The following is a 25,566-nucleotide window of genomic DNA, read 5'->3' as shown; positions in this document are numbered from 1 at the left end:
TTTTCCTTTGGTCAACCTTACTATGTTGTTTTATTGTGGGTGGCTAAATACATTAGAGTAAGATTTTTGTTGCTGTTATGTTACACTGAATTTGGAAACTGCCAGATGACTATTGGAATGTAGGAAAAGTCATATTGCATACATCCCAAGTCATTCAAGACAAGTATAGTTAGATTTGTGAGTCTCTTGCTACATCAAATCAGGGTCTCAGCATTAGAATTTCATAGTGTTCATAAGGCTAATTGTGATGGAATGGAATTATGAAGGCCAGGCTCAGGGAGATAAGCATTTTCTTAGCTCACCGCAAGAGCGTGGGAACTACAAGAGGATGAGACTGGCACCTCCCTGAGGAATTCACACTGTTGTGGCTGGCTGACTTGGGACCTGGGGTTTCAGTCTGGGAAGATTCTTACTAGAGGTTGTAGCTAATAAACATAGCTGAACTGGTTTTGCATTGTCTCTTGGAGTTCCTTGGGCTAGGCCTGACACTAATGTCCCCATTGTACAGATGGGGATGTTAGCTCCCTCTTTAAGAGTATCATTTACCAAGATTACTCTTCTGCTATTTCCCACATAATTTATAGGTAATAGGTCCTATGGGCAAAAAAAGAGAATAACAACTGTCACATAACCATGGCATTTTACATGTCTCAGATTTTCCAGAAAGGAGAGACTATTTTGCAGAAGATGTATACAAGCTGAGGAGGAGGGATAATCTGCAAAAAAAACCCAAAAAATCAAATTCTAATTATGGCTATACTACAAAATATTTGCAAGGCCATGTGCCATGCTTCCCATCATATATCATACATCCTTCTGCACAGAGTCAAATTGCATATAACACAATAAAGTACCAGTTGCTGTAGAAAACTGCAAGGTATTTTAAGTAACAGATAATTTTAATCTTTTTACTCTATGACCACATTTTATTCTGGAATGTTTATTTTTTCCATACACATCATTTTAAATTTTTAAATTTTCTATAATTTGCTGGTTGCTTAGAAGTAAATGTAACTATTTTGGAGCATCAATTCACACTGATTAAAAATCCAGTTAAGCTGAAGTGCTTTCATTTGGTCAGATTTTTTTCAGTTGCTTCAGAGGTGAACTCAAATGCTTATAGGAAAAGGATGACCACTGGCGGATTATAAAAGCTATGAAATATGCTAATAAATTACACTTTGATAAATAGAGTCTTTATCTTTTTTTTTATGATCCAGGCCACAATGTTATTCAAATGTTGGTAATTACCCTTTCATCTTTCTTCTAATAGTACTGTAAAGACTGCTAAAAGTACTGAAAGGAATAGGTGAAAGTTATTGATAACAAGTGAGGTCTAGAAGCCATTTCATTTAGCCATTGTCACACTCCCCTATTGGCTATCTCAGCCTTTTCTAACCTAAGTCATCTAGGTTGCACAAAATTCTGGGAGCTAAAGGCCATATCTCTGGCAGAAACTGGGTTGGGAAATGATGTAGGGTGAATAAGACCCCCTCAAATTGAGCTCAACCTCTGATACTATTGGATACATCCACATAGAGTTTTTGGCTACTGACTTATTTCTGGATGTTTGCTTGATTTCCCAATGCAGCTTATTTTAGGAGTTCCTGGTATTTCTGCATCCAAGTATGGACTTTGGTTTAATCACTATCCCATACCGATATTCTAGGACAGAGTGTAAGGCGACAATTAGCTGTCATGTTAGGCAGGTGAGTAAAGCTGGGTGATATTCTTATGGGAAACAAATTGCCAATTATCAAACTTATCATAATATTTCACTGCTATGGTTTCCTTCAACATATTTGCTTTCCTGCTTCAGGCTCCAAAATGTGTGTGGGGGGGGGCACGCGTGTGCACGTGTGAATGAGTGAGTGAATGAGAAAGTGAGAATATCAAATGCATGCAGTCAGGTTTTCTTCTAACAGATAAACTTTGATATATTGCATCAATTATAAAACATATTAAATAAAACTAATAATCCCCACCAAGAATCTATAACCTCCCCTATGAAGTATACTGTAGTATATAAATGTAGAGTTATATATTTTCATAATTTTTAATGAAATTCCTTTCTTATGTCATCCCATTGGCAAGACTCTTATTTCTGCAATTTTTGCAAAGAACAAATAAATATACAAAATCCAGGATGGGGCAGGGAACAATATTTCATTGGATTGATTCTGAACATACCTGAAAGCATTTTGTTGCTGCTAAAATGTATTTAGTACGGTCCAGTGAACTCAAGTTCAACCTGATTTTGACATATTCCTGTTTACCTCCAGGTGATGGTACAGAAATTGTTCTGACTCATGTCTGACATCATCCTTAATGCTATTTTTCTTTTCCTCTGGAAGCCAAAGGATTCAGAACTCTCTTTGACTCTTGCTGTTTCTTGCCCTAAAACAGACGACTGTTGGATTTAATTCACATTCAGAGATTGTTTCATCAGTTCCAGGCTTCTAACAGAGTTTCCAGATATTTTTTCTTCTGCCTATGCTTAACTCTTGTGCTTCCCAGTTTCAGCTTCAACCTTAGCCATGTTTGCTTACAAACATTCCTTTCACAGGGGCTTGTCTCCCAATAAATTATTAGGAATGCCATCTTCATTTGTTTTTCATTCCAGAAAGCAGTAAATATTAATGACATTAAAGTGTTGTGTGACTTCACACCCAAATGTTTAGAATGTTGAGTGCTTCAGCAGAGTTTCAGAAACTAGGTTATGTTAAGATAACAGTTTAGGAGGCCACTGTTTTTTCCCCATGAGTGTGGAAACTGACTCTCCATTACCTAATAAAGTCAATGGATTGTCCTTGTTCTTCCATACTACAAAGTTGCATTTTACAAATAGATAATATTAATAGAAAGAAAATGCTCTTCCTTTCACATGCTATGGTTTTCTGTTTATAATCTTATTTTTACTTATTTTACAAACTGAAAAGAATTAATGCATCTTGTAATACATTTGCTATAAAAAACAAATAAATCAGTTTCTCTTTCTTCCTGAAGCGTCCCAGCTCTGTCCAGCTGCACACCACAATTAGCCTCTTGCCCAAAGGCAATATTTATTCTGCATATAAAGAAACAGTTTGCAAACATTATTTAAGAATAACAAGCACACTGCTAATGCTTACTGTAGCACTTAATTCATCAGGGAGCTTCACAAAGCTGGAAGCTATAGCTGGCCATCACTTGTGAAAAAGGTAATCTTTTGGATCCTGAATGAACTAGATTTAGGATCTAAATCTGAATTTAAGGATCTGAATTTTATTAGCAAGGTTTTTCCCCCCTTATTGAAACTCACAAGAGCTGTTTCTAAGTGCCTATGCTTAGATCTAGTGTACATATGAATTTTCCTCTACATAATATACACACATCAGTGTTGAGATCTTGGTGTTCACTGAGCTTGTTTTTCTTCTTGTAAACATTTCATTACCAAACCAGGTAACATCATCAAGACAAACTGCCATAGCTAAAAGCTAGCAAACCCTCCTCCCTTGCATCACTGCAACGTCACTGACAATGTTATCTAGTTTGGTAATGAAATGTTTGCAAGAAGAAAACCAAGTTCTACAAATGCTATGATCTGAACATTTCAGCCCTGAGCTACACATATTCTCCACTATTGCTAGCACTGTGTGAAAATACCATATGAATGTCATTTAAGTAGGTTAACTGGCTATAATTTCTCAGTCCATTTTGAGTGACTGTTATTCTTGCACTCTGCTCTTCCACTGAAGGGTGGCTCCCACATACAGTATCTTCCAGGTCTGATTAGCTTCAGCAGAACTGGACTGTGTGCTATCAGAGGTTATATGGCAAAACACTTGTCATGTTCTTCTTCTGTGCTCTTCTAAGCATCTTGCAATTGCATCTTTCGCTATGTGGAAACTACATAAGAAAATGTCACTTTCGAAATGCCTCTATGATTTGGTTCACAAACATTTTATCAAGAAGATTAAATCTGGAATCTTGTTTGTGTCTGGAAGTCACCTTTAATGACTTCCACTTTTTTCAGTGAAATGCTCACTGTTTGCAATCTGATGAGCTACCCCTGGACCTTCATTGATGGATCTCAACTCCATGGCCCCTGAGAGTCACTGGCTTGACTTTCATCATGCCTCCCTCCAGGAAACTCATAAGCATTAGGGCAGAAGTAGGAGGCTAATTGACAAGGGGGAGGGAGGACGCTATAGGCTCCATTAAAGTTCTGTAAAACAGATAGATAGAGCAGCAAGGTGAAAAACATAAGTAGGACTCAAAATTTAACTAGTCTATCTTAGTCAGCAAAAGTAATAACTAGCATTTGGTCTTGAAGGGCATTTGCAGAGCAGAAAAAAAAATTAAATAAATTCTTGCTCATAGTATGCATTCATATGTTTGTGACACAATCAAGCATAACATAGCATTGCTTGATATTGTAATTTGACAGAAGTAAGGAAAGTTTAAAAGGTGCAGGTGCTTTATCATTTGTGTTTTTAGAACAAGTCTGTGCTAAAATCTACTGAGAGAAATGGTAAGAGCACTTGTGCAAGTTTCAAAATGAATATGCATTTTAACTATTTACTGCTATGCAGATCTATACGTTTGGGATGAAAACTGATTTCAGGGAAAGGAAGAAAATTAACCATTTATTCTTGCAAGTTGTCTCCTCCAGTTCTGTTAGCTAAAATAATTGAAACTACGCACGTCAGAGTTAACTGATTTTTTTCCTCCCTACTTTCTGAGGTTGAGAGAGAGAGAAAAAAAAGGAGAAACACTGCAAAATAGCTTCTACAGCTTTAAGCTAGAGAGTCTTATGCTCCTATTGCAATTACTAAAACAAAAGGAAAGCAAAAAAATATCTGGGGAAGAAGAAGCAATAGGAATCCTTTATCCCAGCAGTGACTCCAGCAGGTCCAAGTCAAGATTTTACATCTCCTTCTAAGCAAGTATTACTGTGTTTAATATGGTTTACTTCTGGGTAAGTGAGTATAAAATGAGTTTTGAAGTCCATGTTGTCGTGCTCTTCCCAGGCAGTATTAGAAACACAAAGGACAAAGGTCAAAACCTTTAAGACTAATTAAAAGGATGGTGGGTAACAGTCCAAGCTGCCATGCAGTGAGGAAGCAAGGAAGGAAGCAAGGAAGCAAGGAAGCAAGGAAGCAAGGAAGCAAGGAAGGAAGCAAGGAAGGAGCCTTCCTCCATCTGGTGTCCTCTATGTGCCTATAATAATCCCCTAATAGATTAATAAAATGCTGCGGAAGATAGATAGATAGATAGATAGATAGATAGATAGATAGATAGATAGATAGATAGATAAATGATATGCTGGATTAGGAGTGGAGAGACCCAGGTGCTAGTCCTCCTCTGTGCCCTCTCTCAGTTTTGTTAGGCAACAGCTTCAGACATCCCCATTTAGCACTGCTGGCTCAAACTATATTGTCAGAAAGTGTAGAAAGTGGAAAATCCATGTCTAAATCAAATCCTCATCAAACCTCTTGGGGCTCTTATGAATACTCATTTGTCACAGGATTGGCATGTGAAATCAGAAGTGTATTCTATGCAATTTAGGTTTCAAATTCATATTGCAGGTTGCTTAAATTGGGAATATGAGAAGGGGAAGATACTCTGAGCCTTGCATTCATATTCATCTGCCTATATCCCATAGTTTCTACCCATCTCACACTATCTGACAGAGTCAGCATGTTCCAGGTCCCATTGATTAAACAATGTCACCTGGTGGGACCCAGGACATGGGCCTTCTCTGTCATTGCACCTGCCCTCTGGAACATCATTCCATCTAAGATTACTTTCTCCCACCTTGGCCCTATTTAGATGAGCTTTTAAAAATTGGCTCTATCACCAAACCTTAATCACAGCTGATGACAGACCCCCATGTAAGACATTTTGATCTTTTAGATAATTGTTTATCCCCCACCCCCTGAGTTTTTCTTTTGATGATATAATTATTTGTTTTTACTGTGTTTTGATTGTTATATTCTGTAAGCCACCCAAATTCATAACAGACTGGGGCAGCCAAAAATCTTATAAATAAATACATCTGGCAGTAGCATAACTCCACTTCTGGCCAGCAGAAACCTTTTCTGAATATAAGCAGATCAAAAGTTGCAGCAGAAGTCAGAGAGATGCAAGAAGCTGTGTGACTCAGGTGTGAAACCCAATGCTCAAATCCAACTTAGATTCACTATTATATGCATTTGGTCTGCATATTTTTCCTTCCTTCCTTTCTTCCTTCTTCCTTCTTCCTTCTTTCTTTTTAATATTAAGTGCTTTTTTTGGTGTTTTATGATAGGCATGAAAGACTGGGGTAAGGTCAGTGTCACTCACTTTGGCTTGGTGTAACTCAGATGACTTCAATGTCAAATTGTCTAAGCACTCATGGAAGCTAAAAGCCCAGCAGCGGGTGCACGATACCTCCGGGTGTCAGGATCGCGCTAGCAGGATGGCCCCACAGCCTAAAGATCCCGAACGATTTAGACCTGCCCGCCGGCTAGAGCGGTTGCTTGAATTGCGCGGGCGACGAGCTCCATTCGTTGTAGGATGGCGACCACGAAGATGCGATTCTGGTCGGGATCCTTGGCTTGGAGATTCGCGCTTTACTTGGAAGAAACGGGGCGCCGGCCCGCTGAATGTCCCGAAGCGTCTCCAGCGGCCGTCACCCGGATCGCCAGCTCTGAGAGTCGGAGGGACGCGTCTTTCTAACGAGGGCTGCCCCTCGCCTCCGTGTTGGGGCAAACGGGACATTCTGCTCCTTGGTGCGGCCGATCTCTTGGCGGGGCGACTCTGCCTGCAAACCTGCTTCCCGCCTCTGTGGCCTCGTTAGAGCCCGCGCTTTCGTTGACAGCGGCCGACTTCTTCCAACGCAGCGGCTGTCCATTTCTTCCATCCACATCTCTCGAGAGTTTACTTTTGCAACCTCGTCTGAACGCTTAAGCGATAATAAACGTGCTGCTCCGAGGCCCTTCCTTATTTTCGTGTAACGGATTAAGGCGGAGGCGGCGACTCCAACGCAAACTGCCGGGCTCCTACCTTCCGTCGTCCAAACCGAACCCCAGATTTCTGACGGACGTCGGGAGAAACGGGCAAGTGCTGGAGGTGCGACGGCTTCGCCTTCAGCGCCTCCTGGTCCCTGGGCTGGAACCGGCTGTGGATTCGCCTAGTCGGCTGGGAATCAGGAGCGAGCTGGAGCCCGGGACGGAGCTTTCCGACGACCAGCGTCTGCGTTTCGCTCCCCATAAAGCAGTTCGAGGTTGTCGTGACTCGCCGCGATTTGCCCCCTCCCGGCTCACGAGAAGAATGCTCTTCGGTGCCTCCAGAATCTCCAGAAACATCGTGAATTCTGGTCAGATCCTCAAAGGAGGTGGGCATGGTTTCTCTAATTGCTCCTCGCCCACCAAAAGAGAGGCCAAATGGAAGGGAGAAATACCAAGTGACTGGAAACCCTGGGCACCGGAAGGGTTTCACTTCGGATTGCCATGTTTAGATTGGACTGGACTGCGTCCAACAGCAGCACCTGACTCCCTCCATGTTGGACTTGTCACAGTGTTAGCCATGCTGGCTAGGGATGATGGCAGCTGTGCCTTAAGGAATGCAATGGGCTTCAGGGTGTTGAAGGCTGGATTACAACCATGAAGTCAAGAGAAGCTAACTATGCTTCATGACTGCCAATGTCCAAACATTCAAAATATCCATTGAACATAATGGCAATATTTCAGCTGTAAATAAAAAAGAATTCACTGGGTTGCAGCCTACAAGGAGCAGAAATGATCATATAAGAAGAAGAAGAAGAAGAAGAAGAAGAAGAAGAAGAAGAAGAAGAAGAAGAAGAAGAAGAAGAAGAAGAAGAAGAAGAAGAAGAAGAAGAAGAAGAAGAAGAAGAAGAAGAAGAAGAGGTGGTGGTGGTGGTGGTGGTGGTGGTGTTGGCATTTGTGACTCTGAAGAGCTATGAATGAGGTTGAAAAAGAAAAGAGCCCTTTCTCATTTTACCAAAAGCTTAAAACTCACTGCTCATGCCATGAACCACTTTCCTTTGATCAATGCGTTTTCACACCAGAACATAAAATTTGACCCCCATTTCAGTGCATATATTTTGCAGTCTGGCAACTATAGTCAAAAATCAAATACTTTGTTCAGAAAAGCCCTCCCCACAAAAATGAGTTGTTGAAATACTTTTTGCCCCTTACATGACCTTCCTAGTGTTAAGATTTGAATCTCTTATTTTCTAATGACTTTAATTCCAGGGGGAATGACTTATCAGTTATTGTTTCAGGAGGGTAGCTAAACCTGTCCCATGTGCCAAACTCCAGTGTTACCATTTAAACTAATTTAAAATGAAAAACTGGAAATTCCCAGAGTCTGTTGACAACAACTTTGCCTGCTTATTGTTAACCTGTCAATAACTTAGATCTGAGAGTGGAGGGAATCAGAGAGAAGACCTAAAAGTGATTAAGCAATCACCACAATCCTCAAAAAGGAGAGAGGCTTAAATCATTAAGTCTGGGATCTAAATATATCCAAATGAATTTTCTCACTGTTGATATCATGAGCTTTTGCTGACTGCTGTCCATTGTGTCAGCTACATCTGAAAAAAATCTTACATGATTTCTGAAGAGGATAACGTTACACGTTTATGAGAAGAACCTGCCTAAAAAGAATGCAAGATCTGTATCAAAATCCTTGAATTCCTTGGCACTTGCTCAGAACTGGAAGCTGCAAGCAAAGAGTCTAAGGATTCAATCTTTGGCTCCAATTCAGTACTTTTAGCCTCCCCATACCTCCCATTGACATCAGTGACATTTCTTCAGTGTAATTTTGTTATGACCCTAGTCAGCTGGGATTTGAACTTTAGAAGCTTCAACCAAGCAGTCTTGATCACCCTACAATATTTCCATTCCAATTCTGAAACATTATTATTGGCCTCCTCAAACAACTCACTTAATTTGTCTAATGAATTAATCCACTTTCTGAGTTAGCACAATATATTCAACCATAAACTAACCAGATTGGGATGGTTGGCATAGTAGATAAGCCAGAAATAAACTAAGCAAGGTTAACAATAAGCAAACTTAGTGTATTTTGCAAATGAAGTTGCTAGATTGTTATTTGACCTAGTTAGGGTGTAATGTGAACACAGCCATTGTGTTTCCTTCATTTGAAAGAAGTGATCAGGATAAAAGTGCCAGTCAATGTGAATCAAATGCATTTGTTTAATGAAACTTCTGTTGATGCTGCATTGTACTGAAGAGTTTCAAATGGCTTTTTTTTTTACAAAGAAAAAAGACTGAAAATCTTTAAAAAAAAAAAAGTTAATCAAACAATAGTTTGTCAATAACTTTATTGTCTTAAAAAATGACAACCTGTAACTGAGACCAAAATACTTTCCACTGTACACCATTCATTATAAAGCATACACCACATATGTAGTCTACGAAATTCAAAAAAAGTATATTCTTGAAAATGATATACAGCATGCTTGAAGAGTCATGCTTTCATGTTTTTATTTTACAAATGGTACCCAAATATTATTCTGTTATAAATAAGTTGTAATGGGAGAGTCGGTCAGGCTGCTGGCATCCTACCTCCTACCCCCACTGTGTGGTCATAAAAATATTCAGTCAGGAGTAAACCTACACATTTCAGTCTGTAAACAAGATTGAAGCTGTACTTAAAAGGTAGCACTGTTGAAATCTATCATACCTCAACCTACGGAGGGCTTTTTAACTGTGCTTCCAAAAAGCTCATTCTGAGGAAACTCAAAAGGACTTACTTTTAAGTAAACATAGCTAAATAAGCAAAACAAAAGTGTGTTTTAGGTGGAAAAGGGCCATTGTGGCTACCAATGCTTTTGATATTTAATACAGATTATACATTTTAAAAATTGGTTTTCCACCAAGATACATACCTTGGTGCTGGCCAGAGCAAATGAGGGGAAAAACTAACTTCTTTTCTGCAGACAATCTCCCAAATATCCCACAAAAAGGCACATTTTAAAGATACTATAGAAACAAACAGATTGGCTGTTCCAAGATTCCCAGTAGTAATATTCTGTAAGCATTTGGAGCTGTTTCTTCCCCCAGGAAAAGACTCCTCCTTCTGGACACACCCAATTGCCAGATAGCACTTGGGCTGCAGACATTTCCACCCTGAGTTTATTCACTCACTTTCACACAAACACCTTTTCTGAAGACCTTTATTTAAAGGCTGGTTCATTTCAGTGAAAGCGAGGCCACGATAGGATAAGTTGCAATCATTTAAACCAGGGGCAGGAACCAGCAGCCACAAGATATTGTTGAGGAATTAGTGGGGAGTGCAGTGTGCAGCAATCCCATGGGAGTCAATAACAGGCTTGGGTGTTGTGCTACTGGAATGGGACTATTCCAAGTGATACTTTTAAGATTTCATAGAAATATGCTTGAGCTCAGCCAAACACCTTCTCCTAAAATAGTGTAAAAGTAACTCTCTATCCATAATTGTACGACAGTGGTAATCCAAACAACTTTCTTTGTAGAGTGACAGGTGAGCACAGACATTCCTGTAGCAATGTAAACCCTCTTCAAACCAGTAAAACAGAGCCGGCTAGATAACACGATGATGGCTAGTGTGGAAACTATATCCCTTTCCTCACTAGTTATTTATAATGGCACCCAAACATCCTTCTGCCAATACGACACGAATGAAATCAGGTTTTAAACTGCCACAAAGATGATTGCAAGCTGGCCTAAGAACCATCCAGTCCATTATGACATCATAAACAGCTGAGGAAGAGAGGACATATTCCACCAGAGGAACCTAAAGGGATGAAAATGGCAACAGGCCAATCTTACACACACTTACTCAGAAGTCAAACCGCTGTGTTCAGTGGGATTTAGGCTATAATCTAAGTGAAAGTTACTTGCAAAGACAATCTGCATCTCTTGCCACTATCATCAGCTGGTAAAGTACAGCTATTGGCACAAAACACCGAATCACAAACTCACCAACCACATTTTAGCTTGTTCTGCAAACCCAACCCACTTACTGATCAATCCTTCAGGGAACCCAGAAAATTGGATGGAATGGCACCGTGAGTAGGTCCTCCATGGTGTGATTCCATCCTGGAGACAAAACCTCTGTACTGCGGGGGCCAAAAGCCTCCTGTCCTTCAGAGGGTTTGAGTCAACTCTGCAAACTTCTGCCGTTGCCCCTCTTGGTTGAGGCTGACTGAGACCATCCTGTGGGGAGGGACTGGGAAAAGCAGTTGCCCAACCGACATTTCTTAAGGGGAGACCTTACAATACCCCCCGAACTCAACCAGCTGGGTAAACAGTTTCCCCTTCCAAGCTCTAGGGTATGTCGATTGTATTGGGTATTGTACCCAGCAGCTCCTCCGAACGAGTGGACGGAAGGAGAGAGTTCATTCCGAGAAGACTAGCAGCTTTGGTCACCCCCGTGTCCGACCCGTCCCCCATCCTATGGCGCGCACACACACACACCCACTGGCTCGGCGTCTTTTTATTGCTGCTCTTTGGCCCGGCAGCCGTCGCCGCCGCCGATGTCCTGATCACTCTGATCGTCCGTGAAGCAGACGTCGACGTCGCTCTCGTTGTCCGTCTTTGGCTCCTGGAGCTCCTCGGCGCCGCCCTTGGGCAAGCTCTGGCCCGGATGCCGGGACTTGACGTGCCTTTCCAAGTCTCGGCGCCTCACTAGGACCTTTCCGCAGAACTCACACCGGTAGGGTGTGTTTCCTTCGGCGTGGAGACGGATGTGCTTGTTCAGATTGCTGGGGTCGCCAAAAGGCCGCAAGCAGACCTTGCACTTGAGCGGCTTGTAGCCGGTGTGAGTCCGCATGTGGATCTTCAGGCCGTATTTGCGCGAGTAGAGCTTGCCGCAGTACAGGCACAGGTGGCCCGTCTTGGGCTTGCCGCCGGCCGGGCCCGCCGGTGCGGCGGGCAAGGTCTCCAGGCGGCCGCGGCTCTTCTCGGCCGCCGCGATCTCCGAGAGCTGATGGGCGTGCAGGGCCATCTCGCGGTCGACGCCGGCCAGCGAACCCAGCTCGGCCGGATGGAGCCCCGCCGCGGCGGCCCCACTGAAATAGGACGCCGACTCCGGGTACTTGAGAAAGTTGCCGAAGTGGAGGTTAAGTGGATAGTACGGGGCGCTGTAGAGCAGCTCGCCGTTGTAGACGGCGAAAGAAGGCAGGAGAGGCGGAAGCGGGCAGTCCCCGGAGGACGAGTAGGGCGCGAGCCCTTCGAAGGGCGGCAGGGCGGCGAAGCGCTCCAAGTGGAGTCCGGCGCCCCCCGCGAGGCGCGGGTATCGGCTGCCGGGAGGAGAAAGGCTGGCCGAGAAGCCGCGCTCCACGTGCTTGAAGGCGGAGTTTTCCTCGAAGGGCGTCAGCAGTGGGAAGCCCCGGACGGCGCCGGAGTAGGGCAGCCCCGCCGCGGAGGAGGGCGGCGGGGCTGGCGGCGGGTGGCATTTGGCGTGGGGAGGCGGAGGGGGCTGGCGAGAGCCGCCGGCTTGGCTGCAGGCACGGCTGGGCTTGAGGCCCCCCAAGGCCTTGCTGAAGCCGCCGCCTTTGCCCTCTTCCCGAAAAGCAGGCAACTCTTCTTTAGCCAGGCCGGTGGGCTTGAAGGCCGACCTCACTCCGGGGTAGAAATTCAAGCCGTTGCTGCCCCCGGAGTTGCTGCCCAGCAAACCCCAAAACTGCCCTGGGCCCCGCCCCGAGCCGACGCTCATGTCCAAGGCGCGCTCCTGCTCGGCCTTGGCGGCTTTGCGCCCGCTTCCGCCCCCTTTGGCTAAGGACGGCGAGCCGGCGGATTCCCGTTTGACAGCCTCTCGGGACACGGCCGGGCACGGGGGCCTCAGAGGCGGCGCGGCTGCCGGCTTCAAAGCTGTACTGAAGAGCTCGCCAGGCCGGTGGTGCTCCGGCGCTCCCGCGAAGCCGCGGCCGTGGTTCAACACGCAGTGGAAGTGGACGTGGGCCTTAAGGCTGTTGGGATACTTGTAGGTTCGCAAGCAGTACCAGCAAATGTAGCGCTCTTCGCCTAGCAAGGAAAAACAATAGATCTGTAACAATAACCAGAAATGCGTCAAGCGCAACTTTGACAAAGACTTTTGAAACGCTTTCAGATTTGAAGGGAGGAAGATGCTGGGAGGGAGGGGAGGTGATAGGTGGCGGCGGGGAATCTACTGAGGCAGAGGTCAGTGTAACTGCTCCCAATTAGTAGTTCCCCAAGTAGTAGGTCCTTTGGGCTCCCACTTTCAAAAGTCCCAGTAATTTTCCAACCATCTCTGGACTGCCACATCTTGGTTCAAACTGTGCTGATATATTAGAGTTTGGTCTCCATTGCGTTGATAGACAAGATTATGCAAGTGCCTGAGTTCGGACTAACGCATGTTGGCAGATGATAATAAAATAGAGCAAGTGTCAGCTGTATCAGTGCTGGATAAATATGGTCTCAGGGAAGCGTCTAATTGCAGGTGATTCTTCTGTTACAAAAATGAGAGCAAACTGTCTTAAGCCTATTCTGACATAGCTTCATAACTTCCCCATCTCTTATTTTTAAGCAATTATAATCACACAACTGCTGTGAGAATGGTAGAAGTAATGGTAATAGAACTTTAAAATACTTTCAATATTATATCTGCAGTCCCTAGAGACACAAGTTGTTTATTATTATTTCTAGGCTTCTTTAAATTAATGTGGCTTGATTTTAATTGATTTACTGTCCTTTAATGTTGGCATTCAAGAGTCATTAAAAAGTTTTATGTTGGTTCTACAGACAGTAAGATCTTTATACTAGAATTATACTAGAAACTGAAAAGGCAACACAAAGGAGATTTGTCCAGTTTTATTACATTAAGAATAATTCTGAATATAAAAGAATTAAAACAATATACAGAGGAATCATTTAACAATTATGGCAAGCCTGACTCATCCCTAGACAAGAGCTAAACGACCATTTCTTGGCCAGGTTTGGTGTCCTCCAAATCCCATTTGTCATTCTCAAAAGAGGCCCTATTCATACATCCATCTATATTTTGGAAGACTGGGTGCTCACTGATAACTCCCCTTGACTATTTTACCAATATTGCTAGCCCTGCTCTGATCTATTTATAGATGCCAACATCTCAGGTCATTAATTTACTACTTTAACTGGTTTAGTATGAAGCAGTCAATCTGTATGGCAAACAAAAGTCTTAACTGACCAGCCTAGCCCATAGTAAAAGTTCTGGAAGATGAATGCACACAGTGTTCAGCAACTGGGGAAGCTAGGTGGCTTTTCTCTTACCTGGAAGGCCATCAAGGCTGTCTTCCCCATGGTTACAACTGCAGAATTGGGTTCTTGTGAACGCTTTTGGCTTCTGATTAACTGGGCAGGCAAGGCTGACCTAATCAGCTAACTTGAATTTAAGTCAGGTCAGTAATAAACACAAGATCTTTTATAAGGTGAATCATCATGCTTCAGTAACATCTCTTTGCATTCTGTCAAAATTAGTTTGTCCCACTGCATATGTTAATTAGTTCCTATGCATATTTTATATGGTCAGGAATACTGCTTTGTTAATTACCATTGCAACTTTTGGATTTTATGGACAATTTTTGAATTTCATTTGATGGGCTATTCTTTGTGAATGCCGTTTCCCTCTGATTTCCTTCCTCTCCATTTCTTCTCCCCACTCTTTATCAACAACAAAAAAACCACTAGCAGAGCTACAGATAAATTATATTTTGTTACAAAGTGAGATGCCTGTATTATCCCTCTTTACTTATTCTGGAAAGCCTAATTATGTTCTCTCAAATATCAGGGGTTACCATAGCCACTCATCTTCCAATGATGCATATGTTATTTTTGGCAACAAGAGCTTTCTGTCTGCTATCAAAGATAAATAGCCAATATTTACACAAGCAAATACATGGATACAAATCTGATATTTAAAATGCCAATACTCATAAACCAGTAGCAAGACTCTTCAACCTTTCAAGACATTCTGTCACTGCCTTATGGTAGCCATTCTTGAACAAAGAAACTTCATAGGCAGATTATATGGATTACAATACATAAAATTCAAGATTTGCCTCCTGGGGGAACAGTTGTATTTTTTAAAGAAAAAGTCAAAATGTGTGTGTTAGTCAATTCACCAACACAATAAATGTATCTTTTTTCTCCCAACACATATTTTTGGAATGCCCATGGTTAGTAAAGTTACAATTGCTTTCCACATTTCATCTCCCATCACCTGTCTTTACAAATTGCCCTTATCCAAATCAAGGATGCATATATACTTATAACTTGTTTAATGATATATTTGTTACTCCTTAGAAGTGCCACAGAACCTTCTGATATTTTTTGCTAGTTTAAGTTTGCCCTTCAGGCATCACATAAAAAGGTATTTTGTATAAGCCAACTTATGCCACAGAAAATCAGTTAATCTTTTACGGTCTCATTCGTAATAAGAAAGCTTGAGTTTAACCAGAAATAAGTTGCCTATTATTAATTTATCTGATGCCAAATGCTAGGCTTCTTTACTCAGAAGTAGGGTTCAGTAAATGCAAGCAGAGCTGTCATGTTCAAGATTGCAGTTTCAAAAGAACTTTGTCACTGCATCTTTGGAGTCGAAACTTTAAAATGGCTTCATGATCCCTCAATTACTTTTGTAATTTCTGTCCTAATTTTCTGTCCAGAAGACAGATGCACGAATGCGGTGGAATGATCAAAGCAGTTTACAAGTCTTTGCGGAAAGTGAATCAGGTTGCGATTGTCAATCCGCAGCTGACCTTGTTGAAAACAGTGGAAAGACTGGATAATACAGATGAGTCTGAATGGCGGGCACCTTTCTCCGCTGAGGATTTTTCTCCCTTTCTGGGGAGGGGGGAGAGACTGTGGAGCAAAAGCAGTCGAGCCGGAGAGGGCCGCGAGCGCGGCAGCGGGGCTGCTTGCGGACTCCAGGAGGCGGCCAGCGCCAGCAGCTGCCGCCTTCACGCTCAGGCCCGGCGGCCCATCTGTTGACGCTGACAGAATAGGTAGCGTATGTCAGGGAACGGACTCGGGGAACAAAGGCCAATCTAATGCTCATGAACCTCTCGTTACCAGGCAAGACAATGTCCTAGATGGATGGGCCATAAGGAATCGGCGGATTCAAAAGGCGATGCCCTTTGGGCTCCATTCCTGAAACGTTCAGCGTGCCCTGAAGTGGGTCAAAGCGATTTGGCTCAGGTCGAACGGCGCTCTGGGCGTTGCTAAGCCGTCCACGCTCCCTTCTTTCTGTGGTTAGTGGGTTGCGAGGAAGAGCGAAGATTGCGCCGGAGCGCTGGCCAGCGATATTAATCTTCTGGTTAACGAGCAGCATCAGAAAGTTCAGAAGGACTGAAAATGTCGAAAAAGATATACCATTTTCCAGCCCGGGCGGCAAGTGGTGTGGGGGACGCCTCACTAAACTAAATTTCGGATTTGAAGAGAGAACTGTTGACATCGCCGCTTGATAGGGAACTAAAAGATTAGTTGTGAAATGGCAGATAACAAAAAGGATCTGGAAGGGGCTGCAAAACCTCTGTAAGTCGAAATATAACGCGAATTAAAAATAAGACCGAGTTACTGTGCTATATTCCTCACCCAAGAATGATCTCTCCCACTACCCTGGGGACACAACTTTTTTCGGAGCACAGGCTTGTAGTGGGGGGAGGGAGGAACAGACAAGGGAGTGCTATGTCCACTGCCCTGACCTCCTAAAGGAAATGCTGGGTGAAATATAAATCTCACAAATAAACAAATGGTTGTATTCCTATAATAGCTGTGGACCCCTGGGGTTTTCTGCTCTGAGAAAAACGGGGCAGGCTGCACCCTAAATTATTCTTAAGTTATTTAAGCTAAGATTTAAGTTATTCAAGCTTTGCAAATAAACTCTGTGACTGCCTACATTAATTAGCTGCCTCAGGAAAATACCTGGATCCATCTGAACCTGTTTAAAAGAAACGGAGATGGGCTTTCGTTTCAGTTAGCCATTGATTTAAAAAAAAAAAAAATGGAGCAATTAAGATTACCTCCCTTCCGCTGGAAAAAGGAAACTTTTTTCTTTCTTTCTTTCTTTCTTTCTTTCTTTCTTTCTTTCTTTCTTTCTTTCCATTATATGGCTACCTGTCTCATAAACGGGACTCTGGGCGATGAACAAAACTTAAGAACCTTCGAATCAGCAAAACAAAATTGCTTTTTGGGGGGCCAAGGGAAACCGTTTTAGTTTATTGATTGGGATGTATATTTCCGAAACAAGGGGACCTCCAAAGCCCAGTTTGCTCTTTCACTCTACCCAAGCATGTACTCTGGTACAAACATGCTACACATTTTCTGCTGGGTTCCCTTCCCCGGCTTCTGTCTAATGAAAAGTTCTTGGAAATTTGGAACCTTGCAACTACTTTATAAAACTTCTGGGATCTAATGAAGTTGCCTCTGTAAATTGGGGGTTCTTTCTCTTGCTTGCTCTCTAGCCTGGCCAGCGAAGCTAAGAACGCGGTGCTTCGTACCGGCTTCGAATTTTCTGTCTGTAAATGAGGGGAGTCTTAGTCCAACACGCTGTAAGGAGTGCAGGTTGGAAAAAGACGCCCAAGCACAGTCTTTGTCCCCGGATATAACTGAGCCGCAATCTGCCATCCTTGATCATCAGCCATCCTTGCTGAGGTCTCTAACAAACTCAGAAGCGTTTTGGATTCCCTGTTTCTCTCTCCCTCCCACCGGCTCTCTCCAGACTTCCCTCACCACCACCCCTTATCGCTTCTTAATTCGCTTCTACGTGGCTGGTCTTCGGAGCGATAAGGTGGGGGTGGGTGGGAAAGAAAGGGTCATAATTTCCCTGGTCTTCAAGTGGTTAGGAATTGTTCGCTCTCAGCCCGACTTGATGATCCGTTTACTTGGCACAGGTGCAAAAAATACACAGGTAAACCTCTTGTAGAAATGAAAGAGTAACCACTAGAAAATGTGACCGACTTGTAAGTTTCAAGTGACAGTGGCAATTCTCTGGGCAAACGATCCTGGCAAGGCTGCTCCTTGGCTTGGAAACAGTAGCAAGCTTAATTAGAAAGTCTCCTGGCTTGCCCGGTTCCTGCCCGCATCTCCACACGCACGCGCGCACACTCGCACTCACACACACGCTTTCGGTCTGCTTTTAAGAGCCTCGTTTACTCGATCTGCACCGGCTGAACGGAGCGGATCAAACCCTTCTATGGGGCAAGGCCACCGTCTTTCCAAGCCGCCGGCTTTGCAGTGTCTCCCTCTCGACATGTTCTATAGGAGGGGACACTTTCCCAAGGACTCGGTGAGAATCTCCTCGAGTGAAAAAAGATCGCTCGCCGCCGCCTTTAAAGGTTTCCTAAGGTCATTTAAAGCGCGGCGCAGCCGGAGTTTATGTACTCGCCGCGTACGGTAGAAAGAATGGACGCCGAGGAACGGGCTAAATAAAGAAAGAGTAACTGGGGAGTGAGTCTCACCGCTTGCCAAGGGTGTTGCTGCCTTGCAGCGCATTCACTCGGGAATCATTCCTCCTGGGTTCTAGTTGGATTAACTCTATATTTAAAAAACGTCGAGTCAGGCTCAGCTCCTGGAGACGGTGTGGGCAGTCCATGAGGTTTTCCTGCCAACAGCGGAGACCTCATTGTCAAGTACAGGGGTTTAAAAGGACAGCTTTAGAAAGGTTCTTGTATTATTAGTATTAATATTCCTTTCATTGACACACACACACACACCCCGCATTAACTATAGTGGGGCTGAACCCTGCCAGCAAAGGCAACTCTGGCTGTGGGTGATGAGAGTTATAGTCCAAGGGACCACCGGAGCACACAAGAAGAGGCTGCTGTATATTCACAATGGAATAACAGTGGAAAGCAGGATAAAAGCCATCCTCCTCCTCCTCTTCGAAAAAGGAGAGCACTTTCTGAAACTGCAGAGCAACTGACAGTGCAACTGAGTCGATGGATGTAATGGGGCTTCTCCCAGGAAAGGAGAGGAGGATAGCAACCTTAATGAGATCATGCAGGACTGTGAGATAGTTTGTTCGCAGCAAGGCAGCACCTGGTGGACCTTGGCTGATCTCAGAAAAAGCCAAGAGGGGTGGGACCCAGTCTGCGTTTAGAGGGGAGAGCACAAGGAAATCCCAGGACTGTAAACTAGACTAGGTAGTTAGAAAAAGCCTTATGCTTCCTGCACAGTTGCCCAGAAAACCACCTGTTGTTGGCTTGATTACTCTCCAGCTCCTTATCCTAGAATAAAATGTTGAGGACTTTGTCATAAAATTGCTCTAACCAATAGTGAGGAATCACCCAAATAAAGAAATGGGTCCCTGGTGTTAGAAAAGTATCAAATAATAAAGCAATAAAGTCCCTTAAGGGGATATGGAAGGTTTTAAAACAAGGACTGTGTGACTGAAAATAGTGAAGGATAATGTGCTAGAATAGGTGCTGTACATGAAGGTACGCACTACAATCCTGTATATGTGAATTCAGAAATTTGTTCCTATCACAATCTAGAACTGTTCCCTATCTGAAGTTGATTTTGGCTTCTTTAAACTCAGGATGGAAAGCACATGCTTTTCGCATCCAAGTTTTAAAATGCCAGTGTGAAATCTCTCTGTCTGAAACTTTAGAAAGCCATCCCTGACATCAAGAATAGACCCTCAGCAGAGGCTTTTGCAATTCTAACACATTGACTGGACGCTTGTGAGTTACAGTGCCGGACATCTAGACAGGCCATCAGAGTCGTACGACTGGGGCAGCCTATAAATCAAATAAATAAATTCCAGAAGGATGGAATAGGCAGAATCTGACCCACCTGCTAGAAGGCTGCTTGATGGTAGCTATTGCTAAGAAATGCTTCTGAAATACTGTAAAGGACATGCATTCCTGGCTCATGAGACTTTTTTTTCATACCCCCGAAACTCTGCTCTGACCACCGTTTCTCACCATTTTGAGACAGGGAATATATTAATACCATGGAGCAAGCCCTACAGTAGGCTTAACAAGAGTTTAGGAAACAAAAAATTCCAGCCCCTCCCCCCTGCAAAATTCCCCCAACCATAGGAAGTTTGTCTCCACCCCTTTGTTTCATTGCCCCGCCCACTGCAGCCCTCAGGTTCCCCAAAAGCTAAGTCTGGCTTCCAACCATCAAAGGTGTCCCACTTCTTCCCTAGTTCTGTGACATTTTTCTCTGCAGTAGACGGTGCTTCCAACAGGCAAAGAAAAATTCCCTCCATTTCGAATATGAAATGGAGTTGCTAGCGCCCAGTTTAATCAAGAACACGGAGGTCCATTTTATTTCATCATCCTCTCTTTTACCCGCTTACTTCCCCCTCCCCTTCCTTCTTGAGGATCAACCTAAACCTGCCATCTTTTACACTGATAATTTGGGGGCCAAGCCCGTTAACTCCAGGGGATCCTTTTTCGGAGTAAGACCTGGGGGACTCGGCAGAACAACATGCCTTTGCAAGTAAATACCTTGATATCAAGAAATCCTCCCACCGCCTCTGTGGCTCCGTAGGATTTACTGCCAAGTAAAGAGTTAAGAACCCGATCGTTAAAGGTTCCCTAGAAATCGTGTTTAGAATGGGAACATATGTTAGGGCTTGTTAACTGCTAACCCGTATTTCAAGAACCTTGACTTGCCATCTAAGCCAGCGGGGACGGAGCTTCTGCTTCCCCTGGTTATACGAGGTAAGACACGAGGGGCCGATACGAAGCTTGATGTGGCTCCGCAGTTTCCTATTGCCTCCTTTTGCATCCTTATCAGTGGAGCTGAAAACGTGGCGCAATGAGAGGAAAGACGCGTCTTTTCGTAAGGCTGCGCCCGAGCTGCGTGCCTGCCCGTCCTTGCAGGAAATCCAGATCCGCAATCGGAACAAATTCCATTGGGCTCAATGGGGCCGAATTCCCTCGAATTAAAGACGTTTCGGACTGAGCTGGACGGGGGCGATTCTGCCTGTGTGAAAGTCAGTCGCAAAACGCCCAGGGAGTGGAAGTGATCAGGGTCGCGACTGCGACGCCAAGGGGCCGAAAGCGCCCTCCGGCAACGCTTCCCGGTGGTGCCGGGCTCTACCCGACCCGAGATCCTTGCAGGCGCCTACCTTTCTCGTCATGCGTCGGAGTCGCCGTGGCCGGGATATCAAACCACTCAGCCAACGCGCTGGAATACCAGACGGTCAGCTCCTCTCCCGGCTGGACGTCTCGCAATGCCCGGTAGAAAATCTAAGGAGAAACGAGAAACGGAGACCCTCAACGGCTCAGAGGGACAAGGCTTGCTACCCCCAGACCCGGATGGAGCCCCTTTCCGCCTCTCCAGCTACCGGGACCAAACTAGGAGGCCAGTACCTGTCCCCCCGGCAGATCTGCCATCGCTTCCAGCGTCTGCTCTTGCGCATGTCGGGCAGCCCGGATTAGCCCGATCCATTCCACGGCCGAGGCTCCAGCTTCGTCCACCAGCTCCCCTCTCACCATCCTCACCTGGAAGACAGGGAAGGCCGGTCAGTTCTAGGACCAAGTACGTGGCAGTTGGCTTGCGCTGCCTGGCAGGGCGCGTGTTTGAAACCAGCCTTCCGATCGGAGCGGGGTCGAATGAGATCCTTTTCCCTGGACCTTTCTCTCCACTAGAAAGGGTCCCTACCATCTGCAAAGGAATGGAACCCATCGATGGGCTTAGCTCCTTAGCCAACAGCTGCAGCCAGGAGGCGATTAGGAGCAACCCGAAGCGCACCCACTTCCGTCGAGGCTTGCCGCAAGGTCAATGTGCAGAAGGTCACATCCTTAGAGGAGCAACCATCAGCCACTACAGCCACCGCTGCAAACCAGAATCTGGCAAGGCAATTGTTTTAAGCGGTTGAGTGCAATGAATGATTTTAGGGTTTTTTGGTTTGTTTGTTTGGTTTGGTTTGGTTTTTTTGACAGGCTCTGGATTTGGAGTGCTGAATTGGTAAACACCTGTTTACTCGGTAGTAAATCTGGTTTGCCTCTAAGGAATAGTGTCTTTGGAGGAGACACTACTAAACCTACTGCTTTCTTCGTTTTTCGTTTTTCGTTTATTTCCGTTAAAAGGCTCTCCAAATGATTTTGCCTAGGCACCCTGGGGAAAAGTAAGTGCCCGATCCACTTAAAACGAAGGGCTGGGATTTCAGGTGATATGGCTGGTGCTGGTACAGAACCTAGAGAGTATTGATGCTGGAGCCTTTCTGGTTTCAAGGGCTCTAAATTTTGGCTCCTAGCATCAGAGTGGCAATCAAGGTAACAATAGCCGATTTCCTTGGGTTGAACCAGAGCTGAGAATCATGCTGACTGCTCAAGTTTGAATCCAAGTGTTTCAGTGTCCTCCATCTATGTACTGTGGCCATAGAGAAGGGACACCCACTATGCATTTTTCCTTGAAGGAAATCCTTCTGAGTTTAGTAAGCCTTACTTCCAAGGACTGACACTTCCAACTGAGTTGTGCTGCCCAATTTTCCAACATCTCCATCATGTTGCTTTCACTTTCTCTGGTCTGTCTCTACTGCCACATCTTGAAATGCTTACTTGCAGCCACTTTTCAAAATGTTCTATTAACGTTTCCCCTCCAGCCTAGCAAATCTCTGCATTGATTTCCTGACTGCAATCCCTTTCAGTGCAATTAATTAATGAACCACCTAATCAGGCTTGTTTCAGGAAGGGGGCAGGAAGAGAAAGGATGAGTGACTCAGTTTAGTGGTAAAATCGCCCTCATCGTTCATAATCTGCTTCATCACAGAGAGAGAGAGCAAATGAGGAGCTACGTCACTGAAAGACTGGGCAATAAACATCATTCTAACAAAGGCAAGCTAAAGGGGGCAACCAAGGGAGCCAGATGAGAAATAAATTTGAAGAGCTTGGCAGAGCATTTAAAAACAATTAAAGGCCATTCAGAATCCAAGTGAAACTTGTGACAGATCTCCGCGCTTGGGGACCAAATTGCCTCCTGCTAACTTCATCTGGAGAAGGTCTTGTACCCCTGAAACCATTTCTATTTTGGAACCCATTTATGGGCTTGGGATGTGTAAATACCACCAATGGCCGACAGAGTTGCTATTTGGGAAATCATCCCGATTCTTTTTGCTAAATAAATATTTCATCTGGATCAAAACACTCCTATTATTATTATTATTATTATTATTATTATTATTATTATTATTATTATTATTCACCATTAAAAGACACGGATAGGATATTTCAGCAATGGTTTGGGATATGCATGAGGCATCTCTTCAACATAGCCCAATGGCTCCATGACAAAACTCACCCAATTATTCTTTGCATCATATTTGACCTTGGCAAAGACCTGTGAAAAATCTGCCTCCTACCCTAGGTGGATCTATGAATCCACAGCTTACAAACTTTCTCGTTTTCTATACCTGTGCATGCATGTGCTACCTCTGTTGGAATAGCTTCTAAAATGAGACAACTGGTGCCACGTTAAGTGTCTGTGGGGTGGCAGTGCCACATGACAGTTGATTTTGCTCAAGCAGGCTGCCGGTCCACCCTTCTGACAGTCTCTTCTGGAGGACCAAAGGTGCATCAGGCGAGATTTTGTTGCCGCCTCCCGAGCCCCACCCCGAGCCCCGTTAAAAGGGCCTAGCTCACCTGGGTCCTGGAGGTGCCTATTTTTAGTTCCATTTTCACTGAAAACTTTCTTCTGCCCTCTTCCCCTTGCCAACAGAGAAACACAAAATCAGGAGGAGGATCGCAAAAATGGATCGCGACCATTTCATGATTTCTTAATTATGAATCCTGTGCTTTGGTTGTTTGGAAAGAGAGATCAAGACGGGAAAACTTATTCTGAATGTCAAAGGCCACTCAGGGTGGGGAAAGAAAAATATCGCACTGCCAGTAAATTGGTCGACTGCCCTCGCTTGGGAAGTGTCTGTGTGTGGGGGCGCGGGGGGCGGGGTTGGAATACCAAGCACCCAAAGCCAGCTTCTTCCTGAAAACTAAAAGTCTGAACGGCGTCAGAACGAGGGTTCTGGCCCAAGCCCTTCACTGTCTTTCTGCTCCGCGCGGGCGGGGCGAGGCAGGAAAAGTAGGGCTTCCTTGCCCGCTGTTCCCTCGAAGGGATCCGCTCCCCTTCCTCCCCTTTCCCGTCTGGGCTTTCCGGTCCCCCCTGTGCTTTCTGCCCAGGTGCGGGAGCAGTACCTTTTTCTTGGGTCCCGGCTCCCTGCGATCAGACAGGTACTTGCCCAGTTTGAAGGTGCCGGGCACAGGACCCAGGCGCAGGCCAGCCGGGATGCTGCTCTCTGCGGTGATGCCGAGGGCTGGCGGGGGCCGGCTGCTTAGCATCGCTGCCTCTGGGCAAAGACGCGGCGCTGGGAAGCTGGCCCGACTCTGGGCGAACTGGAGTGAGCGAGAGCAGCGACGCGGGTTGAGCCGCCCTGGCGTTCTCTCCGCCCGCAGAGTGACGCGGCCGGGGGTGCGCGCCGCCTTTTCAATTGCTTCACGACGAGGGCTCTCCCCTTGGCACGAGGGTGCTCCAGGGCGCCCGGTTGGGGCGGCGAGAGAGTTGAGCTCTCGGAGCAGCTGCCGAGTTCCATCCGGGAGAGGGTCACATGGTGCTTTTCCCTACCCCTTCCCTTCTCCTCTCCCCCACTCCGCAGCGCATAATCAAGGGCTTTTTTGAATGGGGCAGTCAACAATGGCCCAGGCGACCTTCCCATTCCTAAAAATCCAATTTGTCAAGGGCAAAGAAAAGACGCTGGTGAATCAAAGGTCTGGAGGGACCATTAATCCTCAGCATGGGGGATTGTCCCCGAGACAGTTACGATATTTTAAGTGACAAATCCACTGTATAATTTCTCCATAAATTTTACTTCCTCCGATTGTTCCTCGACAAACCAGTTTTGGAAAAGAAGGGAGTGTTTTAAGTCTACTTGGCTGAGCCTTTTGTACACCAGAGGACTTCAAAGATTTTTAATTCTCTCTCCTTTGGCTGGATTGTAAAGGCGATTAAACAAAGAGATGTTGGGGTGGGGGGAAAATGTTTGGAGGCCTTGTTAACTTCTATTGATTCCTGGCGTGTGCCATACAGAAATTGGGCAGGTACTTGATGGGAAAACACCAGAAAATACCTACACTTTTAAAAAGGAAAAAGGAACGCTGCTATATCGCCAACTTCATGGCTCTAAGCTCAGAGTTCAGCTTAGAGACTGGCTTCGTTACTTGACTTTCCTTTTCTTCTGGGCTCACCTGCACGAAAGCCAGGATTCCTCACCGTTTCTTGGAAGTGTTTAAAAACACTGCAGAAATAGTTTTATTTGGATTTCAGAGGGTCGCGCCAGAACTCAAATAAGGAAGAGAAAGCATCATAAGACACAAGATTATGAGAATTGTGTGTCTTCCTTCTCCTTTGACGCTTATTGCCCATACCCTGATTCAGGCAGCACAAAATCATTTTTCCCCCAAGTGTGTTATTCTATTTATTTAGAACAATAAATTGAAAAGCTACAAGTCCAGTTCTCATTGTAACAGAACCAAAGGGTCTGCCAGATTATTCTTATTTAAGAAACTTGCACAAACAGCAGTCATATGCAAGACCAAGAGGGGAAAATGGTGAAGGAATGGGG

At 44.8% G+C, this 25,566-nt stretch overlaps 1 protein-coding gene across 1 annotated transcript; it reads right to left on the bottom strand.

Moving 5' to 3' along the window:
* Positions 1-11,490: 11,490 nt before the first annotated feature.
* Positions 11,491-24,286, bottom strand: PRDM13 (PR/SET domain 13). The gene is made up of 4 exons (XM_088129825.1): positions 24,143-24,286; positions 21,323-21,454; positions 21,079-21,199; positions 11,491-13,019 (listed from the first exon to the last, which is right to left on the bottom strand). Exons 1-4 carry the CDS (start codon positions 24,284-24,286, stop codon positions 11,491-11,493), a joined length of 1,926 nt encoding a protein of 641 aa, XP_087985951.1.
* Positions 24,287-25,566: the final 1,280 nt, after the last annotated feature.

This window comes from Python bivittatus, unplaced genomic scaffold (assembly GCF_059951505.1).
Source record: "Python bivittatus isolate LINGU-HERP-01145 unplaced genomic scaffold, Pbiv_v1 ctg000020_np1212, whole genome shotgun sequence".
Taxonomy (NCBI): domain Eukaryota; kingdom Metazoa; phylum Chordata; class Lepidosauria; order Squamata; family Pythonidae; genus Python; species Python bivittatus.
Note: the sequence above shows the minus strand (reverse complement) of the source record. Positions and strands in the feature narration are given on the sequence as shown.